Source organism: Musca autumnalis, unplaced genomic scaffold (genome assembly GCF_047663935.1).
Source record: "Musca autumnalis isolate F117 unplaced genomic scaffold, ASM4766393v1 scaffold_3, whole genome shotgun sequence".
In the NCBI taxonomy this organism is placed as follows: Eukaryota; Metazoa; Arthropoda; class Insecta; order Diptera; family Muscidae; genus Musca; species Musca autumnalis.
The window spans coordinates 131133039-131152445 of record NW_027411866.1 but is presented as its reverse complement, the minus strand read 5'-3'; the positions used below and the strand labels follow the sequence as shown (position 1 = coordinate 131152445).

The 19407-nt window shown below is 35.2% G+C and overlaps 1 protein-coding gene across 3 annotated transcripts in view; it reads right to left on the bottom strand.

The window, feature by feature from the left end:
- LOC141397743 (heat shock protein 30C) overlaps positions 1 to 19407 on the bottom strand; it is a 110904-nt gene that overhangs the window by 25839 nt on the left and 65658 nt on the right. Inside the window, exon 2 of one of the 3 annotated variants that reach the window (XM_073974401.1) lies at positions 10509 to 11137. In XM_073974401.1, the coding sequence (XP_073830502.1) occupies positions 10509 to 10687 (179 nt within the window). In that variant the 5' untranslated portion in view covers positions 10688 to 11137. Of the gene's footprint in view, positions 1 to 10508; positions 11138 to 19407 lie in introns of those variants that run through there. The other 2 variants (XM_073974402.1, XM_073974400.1) reach the window with 2 other exon arrangements.

Here is a 19407-nt window from a genome sequence, read left to right as displayed (position 1 = left end):
CTAAAAAATCTCGTCACAGTATCTTTCCTCATCATTGTAACTCTCAATAGAATAGGAAGTGGAAACATCATTTTGGTAAAAGTTGCCGGTGGCCACTTGTCATAACAATAAAACGCTCAAAAACAAGCTTCTCTAATATGACTTCATTGTTTCGCCTCGTCGTGTTTCATTTACATGTGAGTCATATATAAACGTTCATACATATCGAGGGGGATGAGCTCTTGTCATTCAATACATAAATGAAATGAATTGAATGAATCGAATCGAAAACACGATTTGGATAAAAACAGAACTAATGACCTCATATAAAAAATAGCGTCAAAATACGAAAAGCATATGCATTTCAGCCACACATTAAGTCATAAAACGCGGGGTTGAAAAAAAAACAATCATAAACCGTAAAATTTTGTAATGATGGGGGAGAGGACGAATTTGTATGTGTTTTTTGCAAACTAACAAATGCTTCACTCTTCAACTTTCATTGATGAATGAAAACAAAAGTGCTCAATAAAAAAACTGTTATGGCAATTTTAAACAGATGTTTCTTCATGTTTCATTGGTTAGGCGTTAAGAATTTTAAAGAAAAAATATTTAAAAAACTGAAAAATTCTGTACGGTATATAAACATATAATTATAGTTCCACAAACATCGCGGAAGGGATAAGGATGGCTTCCATTATATCAATAAGTGCACACAGGTTCATAATTAGTTCAATGATGGGACCCACTGCTTATGGGCGAATCCGAACGATTTAAGGAAGTTTTATATGCCTGAAATTACCAGGAAATGTCGTCAACATTACATTGAGGGGTATTTTGCCAACGTTAAAATTCGGATGTTGCCTGGCCAGAGAATAGAACAGTGCATAAAGCGTGCAAGTAATTAGTAAATATTCGGCTTAGTAAAATTAGTAGTTTATGTTTATCAGACAACTTGCCAGTATTGAAAAAAAATCACATACAAGATGAAATTTTTCCAACCTTCTACATTTATCCTCCCCTACTATTTCAAAGTCCCTTCAAAAAAATATTAAACATCTGAAACATTCATCTTACTAAGCCTATGGTATCTGAAGTACATATGCAAATGAAATCAAGTAACCTAAACACTTTTACTTTTTACTGGCATCGTATTTGGGTCACCGTAATAGCGTGATTATACTCTCACGTTAGAAACCGCAAAAAATGTTCATTTGAAATGTTGCCTCTTTAAAATTCACAACAATACCTCAATTAAAGGCCTTTTGTTATCGCATAACTACCATCGCCACCGCCACCAACACCACCATCAGCTTAGTACTACATACTGGACAACGCAGAATTCAAACATATCAATTTTCAAGTGGACTTAAATAGGTGACAGCAGAAAACAACATACGAACACAAATAGATAATTGTTGAACAAACAGTTATTGTAGCTCTTGACCTATCGAAGGTCTTTTATATCGTCAACCATGCCAAGCTCTTCTAGAATATACAGAAGACTTCCCTCTAGTCGATTCTCATCCTGAATTGGTCGATGGTGTCCTGATTCCGACCTCTAACTACCCCAAGATATTGTGGGTGACGTTCAACAGCAGGATCAGGGGTCATTACTGGTCACGGCAGTGACCCGGTCTATGACAAGCAAGTATGAGGACAATAACATTGATTATTTGTTGCAAGCTATCACGGTGCGCCTTAACTAAATTTAAATGAAAGGTGCTTACACCAATGCTACAACACTTTCTTTAATCCCATTTGATAGGGCTTGCGGTTTCCAAGCAAAATCGTGAAAACCTAAAAAAAACATAAAAATGTGAACTTTGACTGCGATTTATTTGAAAATCCCTCAGGCGATTTTTTGATTTTTCTCATCTATGAACATTGTAGTTTCAGAAAGAGCCCAAGTGGTGGGTCATTATTCAACTAACTACTTCTTCCTCACCTCTCTGTTATATATACGCTCCTTCTACCTCTTTCCTTTCTTTCTCAGTATTTTAGGATGAACAGAAGTGACCGCTGGTCACTGAGTGAGGTGGCTGTCAACAATTAACGTCAGCTGCGCATCTTATAACCTAACCAAACGTTCGGCAGCATGTTTAAGTCATCCGCGCAAGCCACAGCTATTTGCGACAAAATCAGAAGTAGGAACAAGCTTTTCAAATTGCTGGCCTTGGGGCGCTGGCAAAGAAATCTTGTTGACTTCTTACAAAGCAATAAGCCGATCTGTGGTAAGCTATGCTGCGCCAGTGTGGTATGCAAATATTAACGCTACGCCGGGGAAGAATATTCAAACCTGCCCGATTACCGCCCTGAGGACTGCAAAAGGAGAGATGAAGATTTTACAGATACAACAACGTTAGCAGAAATGCCAACAACAAGATGTTGTCAATGCAGTACCTGCTTAGGTGTTATCGTCTTGAGCATCCCTATCACGATCTACTGGACAGGCTTCCCACACCTAGCAAGAACCTCTTTTTCAACGAACTTACCAATCAGATTTGAATAGCATTTACATTTATTTACTAAATAAACAAATACAGGAGGTTATTTTGAACGTAAATTCCCCGATAATTTTACGCTGTTTCAACTAAAAGGAGAATATGAGAAAACTCACGGTGAATTTTCGTTCAAAGTAACCCCCTAAAGTGGGAATGCCATATTCAGAGACCACCCCCTAATTATGATCCGGACTATGCCGCCGACTCAATTGGTTCCGCTTTGAGAGCAATTGATTGGCAACATACATGTACATATATGTCCTGCATGTGGATTGCGACAGCACGACACACTGCATTGTTCAATTGCCCATCTAAATGATGACTCCCTCCAGGTCGTCCATAAAGACTCCCTCCAGGTCGTCTATAAAGACTGCCTCCAGGTCGTCTATAAAGACTCCCTCCAGGTCGTCTATAAAAACTCCCTCCAGGTCGTCTATAAGGCTCCCTCCAGGTCGTCTATAAACACTCCCTCCAGGTCGTCTATAAAGACTCCCTCCAGGTCGTCTATAAAGACTCCCTCCAGGTCGTCTATAAAGACTCCCTCCAGGTCGTCTATAAAGACTCCCTCCAGGTCGTCTATAAAGACTCCCTCCAGGTCGTCTATAAAGACTCCCTCCAGGTCGTCTATAAAGACTCCCTCCAGGTCGTCTATAAAGACCCCCTCCAGGTCGTCTTTAAAGAATCCCCCCAGCTCGTCTATAAAGACTCCCTCCAGGTCATCTATAAAGACTCCCTCCAGGTCGTCTTTAAAGAATCCCCCCAGCTCGTCTACAAAGACTCCCTCCAGTTCGTCTCTTGATTATGGATGCAAGATTTTTGAGTCTGGACAGAGATGAACAGGAAACCAGATAACCGAAAATGTATGAGAACGAACACATTTAGGTTGCTACAACAGCAAGAACAAAATGTAGCAGCATTACACAGTTCCAAACAGTTTTTACTCCATTTGGAAAGCGCTTAGATCCAAGAGTTTCATCTACATATACCTGAAAACCCGATATTTTAGGTTTCAAAAAGCACCGAATTAGCCAGGAACGACTAAGGTGACTGGACTGCCTATTTCCCTTCTCCACGATTACCTTAATAAATCATTCAGAATAATTTAGGTCAAATTTGTTCAACACCACTCGACATGAGAGGCTCAAAGAAACCGGCCATATAAAGCAAATATGTGTGATTCTGGCATGGATGGTGTTAAAGCTAACCCACAAAAATACAAAGAAACTAAGTGGATTTAGGATTCAGGACATTACTCTGAGAATTTGGCGGTGATGACACAAACGTTTCAATCTAAGCGTTGTATTATGACTAATATACATAGAAATGGTAATCAAAATCAATGACTGGCCATTCCTACTAAGCGGAAGGATAAGGGTGTTTCTCAAGAAAATTGAGGATGGTGATTGACCTATAATTAAATTGCATGCAGAAAAACTACACACAAATGAATCACTGACATTATTTCGCGTGTCATCAGGCTACAAACAACACATTGGAAGTCTTTAAAATATTTCAAAGAAAACAACAAGAAAACGTCATTACTTTGCCAAACTTCTGGCAAAGAAAATGCAAAAAAAAAAGAAAATCAGCAGAATTGAAGGCCAACAGAATGTAAAAAACTTTAAACATTGCGTGTCTGGCAGCCACGATTTTTGTTTAGAAAAAATAAAACCAAAAGAAAACAAAAACATTTTAACAGGGAGGGGGATAGGGTAGTACAAACATTTAATCTAATCAATAAATGAGTTAGTTGTTGTTATATGTAGTTCGTCAAGGCAACGTCATTATAAAAAGCTTTCTATTTTTCTTGCCCAGATATCCGTCTGGCATGCTTCTATTCTCTTGTTATTGTATAAGGAAACAAATTTTGAATGATTTTCTTTCAATACCTGAAATAAAAAAGAGTAGAAAATTACAAAAAGGAAGTGAAGAAAAAGAGCTTAGTGGATTGAAAACATCTGACGGCACGTAAAAGATTACGGCATTTTATGAAAATATACTATTTTTGCAATTGAAAAATACACAAAGTTAAAAAATAAACTTATTTTAAATACATATTTGAGTTGTTGGATAAATAGATAAACTGATTTTGAAAATGTTGTCCTTTAGTGGCCTCGAAGAACCATTAAAGATAGTATCAGTTTACTATAGTAATGCTGTTAAACTTCTCAATAACATTGCTGTTGGAAATAAAAATTTAATACTTGTAGAGAAACTTCGCGTGAAAATTCATATTATTTCAATCTATAAGACAATATTTAAAGGCACGTTCGTTTTAGAGACGTTCGACTGTAAATTGCTTCTTCGAAGTCATAAAATTATTTAAAACATTCTTGTTTTATTTAGCACCTACCTCCACTCCAATTAGTTCTTATATCAAAAATCAAGATCTAATTCTTATAATCTCCAGCAACATCTTTGCTTTTTTTAGTTGCAAATTTTAAATATCTTTGGCCTTCATCTTCACCAGATGATGGTATCTGTTTATAGACATTTCAACATTTGCATAATTTCTTAAATAAACATTTGGAATATTTTGCAATCAACACGAAATTCATCTTTCGACAGACATATTGAGTAAATATTTATTTAACTAAATCGAAAAAGTAATGAAATGGTTGATGTCGAATAATCTGTTTAGATTGCAGGCGGCCAGGCCAGGCCAACCGCACATGGCCAACCAACAACATTTAGAAAATGTTTCTGTTTGGACAAACATTTGAATAGTGGGCGGTAATTGCAGCAATAATAGGAACAAATGACTATTCGAATCATTTATTAGCTCTGGAATTGGGGAAAAACGGAATACCTTGTATCGGATCAATAGATCTGGTTGAACAGCAGACTGTGATCGAGGCAACTGTGATAAGGCCGACATTTAAAGGACACAGCTAACTAAGCCTCAGTAGAAATAAATTGCTGTTGTGAAAATGGGAGCACCTGTCCGGACGGATTTTCTTGGGTAAGATAGCTATTTGGCCCTTACATTCGACACTCTCCCTCCCCCTTATTATTTGTAAGGATGACAGTGTCAAAAAGAATGACATTCAGAATTCAAGAGAAAAGGTTAAAGATTAGCGTTGTTGGAACTCTATTTAAGTAAGGGTGAAAATCCTTTCACTCTATTTAAATTCCTCTATTACCGATCCGACTGCAACTCCCAACGCTACAAAATCATGTTCTCTATATGCATATATTTGGTTGAAAAAAATAATAAAATAATGAAAATTTTCAATCTAAAAATACAATTATTATTGCATGTGTCATTCGTTCTCTTCGAGCATTATTTTGTGTATGGGTGGAAATTTTCAACCGAAAAAGAAAAAAAACAGATTATCTTATATCTTTCTGCTATACTCATCCTCATCTGTCGTACAAAAAAATTATATTTTTGGCTGCTTAAATTACTTTTTTTTCTACAAATGTTTGAAAGTACCACCAACAGCAGACAACGTAAACATTTAATACAGAACAATTTGGCTATGACTAAGTCTGACGAAAGAGCCAGTGAATTGTGGCGCAATGAACCTAGGTGCATTGTGGCAAGATCCATATGGCCGTCTCTGTCAGCCAAAAGAACGAATTCGTTGTTGAACCTGAGCAAAGCGGAAGTGAAGGTAACGACGGGAGTCATCACTGGACACTGCTATGTCAGGGCCTTTACCATTAAATGGGATAGGGATGTTAATGACTACTGCAGACTCTGTGAGGATGAGGAGGAGTCGGAGTCGATCGAACACCTCCTGTGTCGTTGTCCAGCTCTGGCTCGTAGACGACACAGACTAGTGGGTGTTCGTTTTCCGCCGTCTCTAACCTTCTACTCAACTGTGGAACCTACTGTAATCTGCAACATCGTTAAGAATCTAAAGTGGCTGGGACAGCGCAACCTAAACGCGTAACGTCTTTGTCTTTTCGATTATTCTGCCTACCTCGTCTTCTTATCTGTTTCCTAGCTCTTTTAATACTTCTTATTCCTATTTATCTATCCATCCTATTAATTCAATTCTATCTCTCTTATCTATTTTTATCTCTCTCCACCTTTTCTAAAGGATGATCACAATGGACCATAAGGTCTCCGAGTGGCGCAGTCACATTTAGTGGCTGCACATCCTCTAACCTAACCTAACCTAAGTCAAATACATAGATGCAGTATGTTGGATGGAGGTGGTGGTGGAAGAAACAAACAGACAAGTGGTGTTTGGATAATATGGCCCACATTTTGTTATTGTTTTTTTTCTTGGTCTTAAATACAAATTTCTTATGGCTTGTCTGTTTTCATCTGCTTTTCTGTTAGCCGATATCACAGCTAGACAATCTAAGAAAAATGTAGCAACATTGTGGCCGCCAGGCAGGAGGTCCATTGGTTTTTCTGGAAATATAAAATATTTTTGGGTCATAGATTTGCTGCTTGTATAACAGAAATAGACATCTTTTGAAAGAAACTTCACTTTCCGTTTTTTTTTTATTTTTTAATGTTGTAAAGGATGTTGTTGATGGGTCGGAGAGATAGTTAGATTTGCATACGTGAAACCTTTGTTTTATTTGGAGCGAAAATGAATACAAAATTACAAAAATTTACATCAGATCGTTGCAATTTTTTTTTTAACAGAGACTAACAACTGTGGGTGGTTTGCCAAAACTTTGATGGAAACGACAAAAACTATCATAGTCTAGAAAAATTTACTGTAATCGCATATGCTTGGAAGACATGGTGTAAGAAAGAAGGTGATACAAATTAAATTCGCCTTGCTTGGAAGAGTTCCGACTGAACCACTTGTTGATATAAAACCAAGTTAAAATGTATCACTCGGCTTTGCCGACCCTCAGCCTGCCTGTGTGAATCGAATACCAGCAGCCAAATTCCTTTTCCCCAATAATTATGTATTAAAGGGTTTTCATATTTTGTGGCCCTTTTTGGAGGTATGAACTTGCCGACAAAATATAAATTTGGATTAAAGCTCTAAAGTTTTGCGAAGGAGGTACCTGAAGGAATGCATCGGCATAGTCCATTTTAGAAGAGAATCTTATTTTGGAAGTAATTTCTTTTCGATAGATAGCGCGCCCTCCAGACATTTCAGTTGGTCACCGTACAACTTAGAGGTTTTGGGTCACAATTTTGTTTTCAAAATAGTCTGGCGTATTCACGTTGTTGTTGTTGTTTTAATATTTAAAAAAAATACTTTATTAGTGGAAAAAGTCTGGCTTTGTTTGGAAACACTTTCGTCGAGGTTGTGTGAGGTTGCCTAAGAAAAACTTCTCATTGATGTTTTTTCTTTGTTCACCTTTATACTTTGAGCTGACGATTGATGTTTGGGTATAAAAAGTTTTTAGTTGAAGAAGTTATTGCAAAATAACTTCGGTGGAGAATATTTACAAACAAGAAACAAGGGAACTGATGAGATCCTGTGGCAAGGATCGAAACTAGTCTTCCTTGGCGAACAATGCCATACTTTTTTCACTAATAAATTAGTTGTTTCAAAATATTAAAACAATAACAATGGGATTAAGCCAGACTATTTTGAAAAAAAAAAACAAACAAAATTGTAACAGCTATGCTAATAAAAAACGCCACCACTGCACGATGGGGCCAATGACAGGTTTTCGAGGCAACAAATCACTGGGGCAAGCTAGACCTTCCAAATTTTGTACAGATGTTTATAATGGGCTTAGAAACTAATATGCCAATTTTGGTTCATATCGGTTCATATATACATATAGCTGCCGTATATATGTTCGCCCGATTTCAAGCAATTGATGGACCAAACACGCAAATTCTGCCCAATTTTTATGCGATTTGGAAAATACCACGGAATTAGGACTAAAAATAAGTTTGCCAAGTTATATTGAAATCGGTTCAGATTTTGATATTGCTCCCATATATATTTTCGCCCTATTTGAGATATTTGATGCACCAATCCCGTTATGTATGTCCAATCTTGATGAAATTTGAAATGTGTGACGCATTTTGGTCTAGAAACATTTTTGGCAAATCATATTGAAATCGGTTCAGAATTGTATATAGCTCCCATATATATGTTCGCCCGATTTCAGGAAAATGATTGACCAAGCATGCAAATTCCATCAAATTACAATAAAATTTGGAAAATGTTACGGAATTCGGACTACAAATAAGTTTGTCAAGATATATTGAAATCGGTTCAGATATAGAAATAGCTCCCCTATATACATATGTTCAAATTTCATGGTTTTGTCTGTGGTTTGTTATAAGTTAATAAAAAAAAAGGTTCCAAATTTAGTAAAAATCGGCTAAGATTCCGCCACAAAAGCCAAAGTTTGCGATATCTTTAAATTTGTAAATTTTTATTATTATATACGTCTATTAAATTTTTCCGAAATCCAATTGGTAACATTAATGGGTTTCCGATTATTCGCCAACCAAAACATAAAAATGTCCATATTTTTAAGTATTGCGACATCTCAAATCAGATTTTTATGAAAAGGCGCAGATAGGCGCAGCTAATTTTTTCACAAAATAATAGTACACATTAATACCTTTCACCACATATACATACTATCCTAGATCTACCTAGATCTCAAAAGTTGTACTCCAGAGAACACATGGATAACTAAGCAAAATACCCCAAAAAAGACATAACATCTTAACTCAAAAATACATTTACCACACATAACATTTTTATTATTTGTTAACACTATCTTATTTTACATACCCAGTGAAGAGCTTTCCATGTTTAAAAAATATAAAAATGTTAAAATGTTCTTTTTGGCGCCTAAAATGCTTTCACTACCTTTTTATAATGAATGTCGGAATATGATGCATAAGAAAATATGTTACCATTGCCAGATCAGTATGTCGCTATGTGATGTTACCAGATTGATTTATTTTTTTATTTTTAGTGATTCAGAGTGTTGGCAATCGAAATCCGTTATTATTTTTTTCAAATTGTTCACTTCAAAAATTGACTTTTTGCCTCGAAAACTTGCTATTGGCCCCATCGTGCACTGTTCGGTTTTGGGTCACTATGTCAGGACCACAAGTAGTAACATCGGTAAACATTTCCATAGGATCTTCGAACAGACCCTAAACTTCTTTTAAACAAAAATGTTACACTTTTGCGAGAGAGGTACCCTAAGGAGTGCACCGATATGAACCATTTTCGAACTTATACTACTTTTGGACAAAGTATTACGAAATCCAAAGTGTGGACCAAATCGATTGCCTTGTACAAATATTTGTGAACGTTTGTGGGGGAGGTACCGGAAGGAGTGCACCAATAAGCACCAGCTCCATAGCATTATGGATGATCCTCCTTAACTTAAGTTATACCAAATATAATCCTACGTTTCCTTTCCACTTTGCAAATATGATAAAGAGAGCAAAAATGTAGCATTTGCCCAACAGAAATGCTTTAGAAACCCACGCTCTAAACATTCATCATCAACTGCTACCTACTAAACGTCAAACAGCCAGCGAGCCAACAAACAGTCATAAATGTTTGTGTGGATATTTTGCCGGTTGATTGGCATGAAACCACTAAAAATATGATGTTCTTCTGCTGCCGATGCCGCCACAAATTATCAGGCAGAGATACTGAATAAGAAAACCACACAAATAACTACAGAAATTCTCTGTGTAGGTACCTTCTTTCTTGCTCTGCTATCTATTGCAAAAATGTGTTTGTTCGTGACAAGAAGAAGTTGTCCATAGACCGAACTTCTTTTTGCTAACTCTTCTTGATAGCCTCAAAAACCAAGCCAGCCAGTCAGCCAGCATTCTTTTCGTGTTACCATAATCAACAATTTACTTTGTGTGTGGGAAAGTTTTAAACATTGAGAAATGTAACAATAAATCACTTCAAATAAAGTAGGAAGCAAGAAAAAGCCGGTTACATTATAGATCCGGTTCCTGTTACAAGTCGCCTTGCTCGACAATTCAATTACGAAACTTAAAAATTAGCCGTTATTTTTCTCCCTGAATAAACTACAAAGATATTTTGTTACTTAGAATTAAACTCTTTTAAACATTTGCAAATTTCCAACACTTACCTTGTGCTTTCAAAGAAATTAGCCTCACGATTCATTAATTCATGACGGAATTTGGCCATTTCTTCTTCCATTTTACGCATTTCAGAATCAAAACGTTCTCTAATACTGCTGAATTCGGTATCAATGACGCTGAAGTCACCCAATTTGATGGGAATATTACGCTTGTTAGAATCGGCCATTGTTGTTGTTTGTGTTGTTTTTTTTGGTTATTAGAAAAAAATGTAAAAATTTAGCGCTCACAAATCACTTGTTATTTGTTTAACGTTTAAAGAAATTCTGTTCTTTTTTGTTTCTCTGTACTTTCTTCTTTCACACAAAAGCACACACTTTCTTATTTTTTGGTTTTCTATTTAGCACTCGTTGTTTCAAGCTTTCTGTAGCGTTGTTTCTGACGTCTTTCTTACGACTGTTTTATTTTTGTGCTTGTCGGACAGTTTTTATTTGTCAAAATGTGTTGAGAGAATCCAATTGGAAAAAGTCTAGCAGTTTACAGCAGTTTCGTGCACAGTTGTACGAACAGGGTCTTCTTTGAACATATGAGTGGGAGTGTTGTTCACAGAGTGTAGTAAAGCGAGAGAGAGAATGGACGTATGAGAAAATCCCATTTAACGGTCGTCTACGTATTATCTCTTATGGTAACGTAAAGTGTATGGCATTTTTTCACAAAAATATAAAAATCAAATAATAAAAATAAGTCATATAAGCCCTGTTCCTTTACGTTCAAGAATCTTCAAGTTTTACAACTTTTTACACGAAAAGCGTTCCTTTACTTCAGACACAATACAATTCATATGGGAGCAGTTTTCAACTTTTACTACTTTTGCCGGTTTTACCATTTTCAGAAGTAAAGGAACAGACCAATAATTGGAGAAAAGAGAAACAAATATGTATGGAATTAAAAAAGGTATTCAAAATTGTTGTTAGACACGGTGGGAGTACTTTAGTCGTTAAATTAATTGAACGTGTAGGCCTACAGTATACAAAGCTCTATCCGTACAACACCCCACATAAATTAATAAAATCTTTATTAATTATAGGGCTGGTCTTATAGTACATTACAAATATTCTTTGCATTAGCCTCTCTGAGAGTGTTTTTCATTTGCCAAACAACGGCAGATGAGAATAGAGAGAGCGTTGTACATCCGTTAAGGTATATGGGCGGGCATAGCTGATTTGCATTTACGAAGTCTCATCTGAAATCCATTGGATTTCATTTGACGTTTAAGCAATGGAATTGACAGTTGAAATCGAGTGGATTTCGTAAATGTAAACTTAGCACTATATCTTATCTTTAAATGCAATTTTTGTTATCCCTTACTTTAAGAAAAGTAAGGAATAAACTTCACATTCAGGGATTTGTGGATTTGTTATTACATTTTCCATTTAACATTAAGGTTATCTATATATATAAAAATGGTGTAAAAAATGTATAGTAATTCATAAAATGAGAACGGCTAGACCGATTTCTGTAAAATTTTTTGTCAGTTATTCGTATTTTTGAGGAGAAGGTCTTTACGGAAGAAAATTTTGGAAAATCTCTCTCGAAAAGTCGGAAAATTGGAAAAATCAAAAATTGAGTTTTTGTATGAAATTTTATTCCTTAATAGCGAGACGAAGTTCGCCGGGTCCGCTAGTATTATGTAAAAATTTGGCAATATCGAGCCAAAAAACAGTATTCAAGTTTATTCAAATGTGATTGGTTTATTTGAATTATAGGTACAATTTTCCTTGGAGTTGGAGCACTTTTAAAAGGAACACAAAGTTCTTTAATTTATCTGACATCTGGCGTGTATCGGACAGACAACCCATTTATTATTCTTACAAGTTTGCTTTAGTAATAAGTGTCAAATAAAATAAAAGAAACTTTATGTTCCTTTTAAAATTAAAAGTGCGCCCAAGAGTATGCTACACCAAAACCAAGGATAATTGACCGTAAATTCAAATCAACCAATCACATTTGAATAAACTTGAAGAATACCAGTTTTTTGGCTAGATATTGCCATATTTTGACATAATAACGGGTTGTCCAACAAGAGGTACTTTTTTCAACAGCCTTTTTTTGGCAGATAACTCGTGAGTCGTGTCACGTGTTCATGTTATTTTTATACCCTCCACCATAGGATGGGGGTATACATATTAAGTTTGTCACTACGTTTGTAACTACTCGAAACAATCATTGTAGACCCCACAAAGTATATATATTCTTGATCAGCGTGCAATTCTACATCGATATAGCCATGTCCGTCCGTCTGTCCGTCTGTGGAAATCACTCTAGCGTCCGAACGGATTGACGTAGGTTGATGAAATTTTGGGGAAATATGTTATATTTACGTAGGACTTTTGGTATTGAAAGCGGGCTATGTAGGTCCACGCTTTCGTATAGCCCTCATACAAAATGACGCGTGACGCGTCGTCGTTTTAAGGATTTTTTAAGATATTTGGCCCATTTTACCACCGAATTGGTTGTAATTTCGTACTTTGTGTCTCCAGAGGCCAAAAAATATTCCTACCAAAGTTGGGTCATATAGGTCCACGTTTTGGTATAGCCCCCATATAAGACCCCATATAAAGTACGCGTCATTTTAATATATTTTGAATGTATTAGACCCATTTGACCACAGAATTGGTTGTAATTTGGTATTTTGTGTCTTCAGAGGCCCGGAAACATTCCTACCAAAGTTGGGTTATATAGGTCCAAGTTTTGGTATAGCCTCACATAAGGCCCCTTATAAAGAACGCGTCATTTTAATATATTTTGAATGTATTAGACCCATTTGACCAAAGAATCGGTTGTAACTTTGTATTTTGTGTTTCCAGAGGCTAAGAAACATTTCTACCATAAAATGTTTATATAGGTCCACGTGTTAATATAGCCCCCATAATACAATATCTCCCGATTTTCGATATTTTTAACGTTTTAGCCTCATTATCACACCGAGATGGCTGAAATTTGGTATTTAGTCTTCTTTAGGCGTATAAAATTCCCCCCCCCCCCCCCCCCCCCCCCCAGAAATTTGTAGGTATAGGTCCACGCCATCATATAGCCCCCATAGAACGGTACCTTCCGAATTTCGGTATTTTGAAGGTTGTGGCCACATTAATCCACCGAAATGGCTGAAATTTGTGGTGGAGGGTATAAAAAGTTCGGCCCGACCGAACTTAACGCTTTTCTTACTTGTTGTTTAGTACTGTTTGACATTTTATCATGAAAAAGCTACGCCTCTACAACGTTTACAAATCGTTCAACTTTATTATGAAAATTCGCGTTATGTGCGAAGTGTGTTTCGAGCCTAATTTTGTTCATGTTTGTTGATGAGGCATATTTCTGGCTTTATAGGTATGTAAAGAAGCAAAATTGTCATAATTGAGAAGAAGAGCAACTGAAAGAGATTCCTGAGCTGCCACTTCATCCAGAAAAAATAACGGTTTGTGGGTCGTTGGAATCGTCGGACCCTATTTCTTCAAAATGATGCCGGATAGGACTTCATCGTCAATGGCAACCGTTATTGCGCCGTGATAACCGATTATTTGATGTATGAAATTGAAGCTCGAAATCTCAGCGAAATTTGGTTTCAACAAAACGGCTCCACTTCCACACATCGCATCAATCAATGAGTATAGAAGCACCCTTTCTTTCAGGAAGGGTCTATAGAAGCAGCCTTACTTTCAGAAAAGGTCTATAGAAGCACCCTTTCTTTCAGGAAGTGTCTATAGAAGCACCTTTTTGTTTAAGAAAGGGTTTATAGAAGCGCCCTTTCCTTCAGAAAGGGTCTATCGAAGCACCCTTCAGGAAGGGCCTATAAAAGCACCCATTCTTTCAGATCGCGCCCTTTCATTCCGGAATAAGTGAATTGTGGGTAAAGGCCTCGACACATAAGAAGCATGGCATTCTTGCTGAAGTCATACCTGATAAAAGACTAAAGACCAAGTTCGACCTAATAAAAAGATTTCAGAATCACATTTGAATTAGGTCGAACTGGGTCTTTAGTCATTTACTAGATATGACTTTACCCACAATTCACTTAGACCCCCTGCAGACAGTGAAATTAATTTCATGAAATTATGCGCTCTTAGACCGAGTTCCATACAAAAGTCACTTTATTATATTGCTTGTAGTGGGTAATTCGATCTAAAAACCCCTGTAAAATGTGAAAATTTTCAGTGCCAGTTTCACAGTCTGGCATTAGTCTTATTCCGGCTCCAATGTTGATCTTCAGTTTATTAGATTTTATCGATATTTTCAGCCCAAATTGGTCGTAATTTGTATTTGGTTCCTAGTGGTAAAATTGTCATTTTTTACAAAAATATTAATTAATTATATTAAGTCGTAATATTAAAAACAAAGAGGAAACTTTTCATATAACGTACAATAATGGACTTTAGTCCTTATTATTCAATGAATCATTGAAGCTATTCCGAATAAATTTGCGCATTACCAATTTACACAATTTTTAATATAGAAATTATTTATAGACTGCTTTCAATAAACAACTTTTTTATATTAGAAATAAGAAACACTTTGTAACCGTATGGGGGCGAAAGTGTCATGATTTTGTTACACAGATTAAATGCTACAAAATCCACTACCAAAAATGTCAACGCCAAGTAAATGACCTTAAACTTGAAAATGTTTATTGAAACATACAATGAAATTCTATGACAAATTTATCATCAACATCATCATCGTGATGAATAAAATAAATATTAATACGTCACCGTAGAACGAACACAGCAGCCTATCTTTGAGGGGGCGTATTTTTTTAAGGTAATTATACGATATGAAATACTACGTCATCATCGTCACAACTATAGCAGACAAAAGAAATCACTCGATGTGTCGAGAAAAGTGATTGAAAATAAATATTTGATAAATATTGTGAAGAACGGTACGTACAGTGGGTTCAAACAGAGGTAAATATATTGGGGCTACAATCTTGGATTTTTTTAAAAGTATACATATATTTCTTTAAAATTTTCTACAAAAAACAATTTTTAAGACTATTTTTCAAAAAATAATAAATAAAAAAATATTTTTCAAAGGATAAGGATTTTATCTTAAAGTTTTGGTTTTGTGGGTTACGTCTTCGGGCATTTATGGTGACGAAATATAGCATTTGTAAAGAAATAGGGTATAGGGAAAGTACCTTCCCTAATTCCCCCTTCCCAAATTCAATCAAATATATAGCCTATTTTCACCGGGGGCCATCCCTGTACATTCCCTGACAATTTCAGGAAAATCAGTTCAGAAGTTTTTATAGAAAAGATTAAATTTGAAAAAAAGTGGGCAAATTTTCTTTGGACAAATTTTCTTTGCATAAAAACCTAAGATGGGTCATTACGAACTATCAAAAAAAAAATTATCCAAATCCGTTCTCAACTGATGCCATTACCAACGAACGACATTTGATTTTTGTTTAGTATATACATAGATTTGTTTTTATATTATTTTTAGAAATGAAAAATAAATTGTTCATTTATTTTTTTTTTATTTTTCAGACGATCAAAATATTACAAATATTTAAATATCGTTTACATTGGTTTATACCTATACCCTATAAAATCACTGTACCGACGACATTTTGTCACAATAAACTCTCACGCTTTGTTTTGTAAACAAATATTCCAAAACAAATAAAAAACATCTCCCACACACTTTCAATTCCTCCCATCATAACAATTTGATGATTTTATTTTTAAAAATAAACTAGAATTTAATTGATGAATTTAATTTCATATAAAAAATATAATTCAGGTGCGGTCGGTCGCCTCTTCGTCTTCAAACATTCGATAATTTAATGACTCAATGAAAAACAAAACAAAAAAATCCTATACATATTTACTCAATTTCTCGCTATGACCAAATTAAATAAATTATTAATAATAATTGTTCACACTTAACAACAATGTGTTGTATTGTTTGTTGTATGTTATTCAAATTTCTCACCAACGAGATCTGACCGAATATGGCGATGATGATATGCGTCGGCTCTCGGGTGAAACACAAAGGTGAACATGAATATGCTAATCACATTTTAAATATAGATATATGGAAACATATTTTTAAATGCCTTGGATAATTACCACGCGTGAGTGTTCTATTATTTTAAATAATTCCAAAATTCAAAATATCGGCATATATTCTTGGCTGTGTCAATAAAAATACCATAAAAATACAAAGGACCATAAACATTTTCATCATACATACATGCATATGTATATAGAAAATGTCATTGACTTGAAAATCTTCAATTATATGCAGAAAACGTGTTATTAGACTCACATTTAACAACTTTGTTTGAAGAGGTGACCAATTTTTAGCATTCTTATAGTACGTTTATATTTACGAAATCGAGTGGATTTCAACTGTCAATTCCTTTGAGTATACGTCAAATGAAATCTCATCTGAAATCAATTGCATTTCATTTGACGTTTAAACAATGGAGTTGGCAGTTGAAATCGAGTGGATTTCGTAAATGTAAACCTAGCATTATTCCCTCTGGCACAACAACTTTCCTATGCCCGCGGGCATACGTGTGTCGTATACACTGTAAACACATTCGTTCGGTTAACGCATTGTTTACGTTTCCGCTCATACTAGCGCAAGTTATAATCTGCAAATGTGTGATTTTGGCCATCACTGCTTTAATTCATGGTAGAACAAATATAAGGTAAAGTTAATACTACAACAAATACAACTCGAACAACAACCACAAAGGAATTTGTTTTTGTTTGTAACGTTACTGCCAGTTGTATTTGTAAACAAAACAAGGAAATGTCTGTAAATTATTGGAATTTAAAAAAACTAATAATTTTTCACATTTGGTTGAATATTTTGGAAAACATGAATGAAAATTCGTTACATTTTCAATTTGTATGTTTCCACATCATTCCACTAAATGCATAAATTCTCGCAGAAAGTAGAATTCTTGCAGAAAAGTTTGGGGTCGCTGGAAATTCATAGAAAAAGGAGAAGCTGTTTCAATGTTTTGTTTTAAAAATCAAAGAAGCACATGTTTATTAGGGCTTTATTTTTTTAAAATTTTACAAAATGCCTCACATATTAACAAACGTTGTATTGCCTCTACAAGCGGGGATTTACTGCGCGGCTTATCGTTCGAACTTGGAGGGGTTACATATCATTGATATGAAGAAGTCTTTCTGGGAAATGGGTTTTTCCGAATGATATATTTTTTTTCTCAAAAAATATATGTCCCTAATGTACATCGAAATAGAAATAAATACATAAAATATCATATGAAATTTGACACTAACGTTACAACCCAGTTCAGTCAGCTGTGTATTGCTGCTACCTTTTCTTATTCTACCATGGCTTTAATTGAATCTGTCTTGATAATTTAGTCCATATTTACATTAGGCAATTTTCCTTGCGGCAATTGTCAGTTTGAAGGTGAGAGAGGTGAGGCATATTGTAACCCTTTGCCTCTCAAGACCCTCTCTCACCAACAAACTAACAATTGCTGCAAGGAAAATTGCCTAATGTAAATATGGACTTACACTCCACGTCAGTAGAATAGAACACCTATTTATACCGAAGCTAAGGGGTAGTTTACACTATATGTAAATGTCATATGACATGAAATTTTCCATCGTTATATATTCGCTAATAAGGGGTAGTTTACACTATATGTAAATGTCATATGACATGAAATTTTCCATCGTTATATATTCGCTAATAAGTGTAATATTGGAGATTTTCCTACGCCATTTACTCAGTGCGTCCACACCAACAAAAATGTAAAAAAACTACGTCTCCACATTGCCTCCGTGGGTAAATATGGAATGTTTTTATTTCGTGTCATATGATATTGACAGATAGTGTAAACTACCTCTAATGAATCTACGTTTTTACAAAGATGTCAATATTTGGCCTGTTCCCGTACTTTATAAAGTGGTAAAAGTCGTAAAAGTTGTAAAAGTCGTAAACGATTTTCATATAAATTTTGTGTACGGGAACGAAAAATGTGTAAAAGTGGTAAAAATTGTAAAAACTTTTTAGTTCTGGAACAGAGCTATTATAAGATAGGAAAAGTCAATTGTGAAAAATTAACTGTAGAGGGAGTTAACCTCTGTTGCTACGATATCATAGCAACATTCTGTTAAACGAAAACTGTTACTCATTGGAATACTGACAAGAAAAACATTAAAACCCAAATTTTTACGGCATTCGCTTTTGATTTTTTCATTGAATGAACAATAGAAAAAGAAAAGAAATAAATTTCAGCCACAAAACACGACGTTAATGTTTTCTGCCGCGAGAAATGGGAATCAAAAACGATTGGCATTGCTGTTATCAATTCCAGTGAGTTGTGTAGCCATCTGTAAGTCCCGGTCCACACTAGCGTGAATTTCATTAAAAAATTTCATGAAATTAGATGTTCTTAAATCGAATTCCCCACTACAGCAATTTTATGATTTTACTCTACCATGGACGTCGATCTAGAGACGCATAATTTCATATCAAAATTTCAGTGAAATTACTGTAGTGTGGACCGGGACTAACCAAAATGTGGAACTATTATCACATGTTTTTGGAATATGCATTATACGGCGTTTAGATTATAGTTTTTTGCAGGGTTAACCTTCTTTATGAGGATTTATTTGAAGTATACACAATGGAAACCCAGACCCATTGGGTTAACCCGGATATATGTAAACGGCCTATTTGTTCGAGTCTTTATATCTATACGTCTTTGGTTTTTAATCTTGTAGGGATCTAAAGTCGATAATTTTCCGTATCAAACATAGGAAAAATTATGTTTCTATCATTTCACGATAGTACTGTGAAAAATAGGTGTATTTATTTTTGGTCATCGAGATAGAACAGTCACTTTATTTTCGCGAATTTTTGAGATATTAACGCCGAACTTTCTTTCAGTCG